The 1,389-nt window shown below is 33.0% G+C and overlaps 1 protein-coding gene across 1 annotated transcript; it reads left to right on the top strand.

The window, feature by feature from the left end:
• The first annotated feature begins 473 nt into the window (after positions 1-473).
• LOC133327584 (antigen 5 like allergen Cul n 1-like) lies at positions 474-1,149 on the top strand. Its single transcript, XM_061536100.1, has 2 exons — positions 474-826; positions 891-1,149. Exons 1-2 carry the CDS (start codon positions 474-476, stop codon positions 1,147-1,149), a joined length of 612 nt encoding a protein of 203 aa, XP_061392084.1.
• The last annotated feature ends 240 nt before the right edge of the window (positions 1,150-1,389 follow it).

The raw sequence follows: 1,389 nt of genomic DNA, 5'->3' as shown, positions 1-1,389 counted from the left end.
GACTATCACAGCAATAGGCGTGGTTTCCAAGGACTATCACAGCAATAGGCGTGGATTTTTAAGAATATTATTTTAAGGGACTATTTAAGAATATTATTTTTAAGGACTACCACAGCAATAGGCGTGGATTTTTTAAGAATATTATTTTTAAGGACTATCACAGCAATTGGCGTGGATTTTTTTAAAGCATTCACCATTGTGACTACATCAAACGTTTCCAAGTTTAGTTCAATATGATTAGTCGAATATATATTTACATTACTATTGTTGTTTGCGCAACATGTATTTTTGCATTGAAAACCTATTCCAAATACGGAACAATCAGTGGCAATCCATGCAATTATTGTAAAGAACACATAGCCTGCAAAAGTACTTGGGTGAGGAAATATATAACGAATAATATTGGTTTTAATAAATGTGTAATTTTTCAGAAATTCTCCAAAAAATGTTATCCCAATGCTAAGTTTCTGAAAATGACACCAAAACTGCGTAACTTCATATTGAATGTACACAATAGATATCGCAACAATTTGGCTGGTGGTAAGGTAAAAGGTTTCGGTACAGCCAAACGTATGGCCTCTATGAAATGGAATAAAGAATTTGAATTTTTGTCCGGGCTGAATTTGCTACAATGTGAAATGAAACATGATAAATGTCGTCCCACACCCGATCATCGTTATGTTGGACAAAATTTGGCATTTTTACATTGGTCAAATTTTAATTTAACCACCGAAATGGTGGTGGAATTTCTCATTGATTATTGGTTTCAAGAAAAACGATATATGACAATGAATGATATTGTCAAGTTTCCGATACGACCAAAGAAGTAAGGCTTCGGAATTCTATGAAAAAAAAATACTTTTGGTTTTTTAATACAAATTGTTTTCTAGTGCTCCAATGATTGGCCACTTTACAATGTTTGCCCAGGAACGTGCCGACGAAGTGGGATGCTCTGTAATGCGACAAACCTCACCGAATGGTACCAATGAGCTATATTTGGCCTGTGATTACTCATTTACGAATTTTTATCAAGTGCCGATTTATAGACCAGGAAAGCCGGCAAGTGCTTGTACAACTGGACCACATCGTAAATATAAAAATTTGTGCTCCGAAAAGGAAGTCTATAACACGAATACACACAAATATTAGGATTTGGAAAATAATAAATAAAATGAATAACAAATTGTCATAATTTAATAGTTTTCAAGCATATTTTTTACACGCCTATCACAGCAATATGCGTGGCTTTTTTAAGAATGTTATTTTTAAGGACTATAGGCGTGGATTTTTTAAGAATATTATTTTTAATAGCAATAGCGTGGATTTTTTAAGAATATTATTTTTAAGGACTATCGCAGCAATAGGCGTGGATTTTTTAAGAATATTTTT

Source organism: Musca vetustissima, unplaced genomic scaffold (genome assembly GCF_032173495.1).
Source record: "Musca vetustissima isolate MV318-11 ecotype Yass unplaced genomic scaffold, APGP_CSIRO_Mvet_v1 utg7812, whole genome shotgun sequence".
In the NCBI taxonomy this organism is placed as follows: Eukaryota; Metazoa; Arthropoda; class Insecta; order Diptera; family Muscidae; genus Musca; species Musca vetustissima.
The sequence above is the reverse complement of the archived record's forward strand: the minus strand, read 5'-3'. Positions and strand labels throughout refer to the sequence as shown.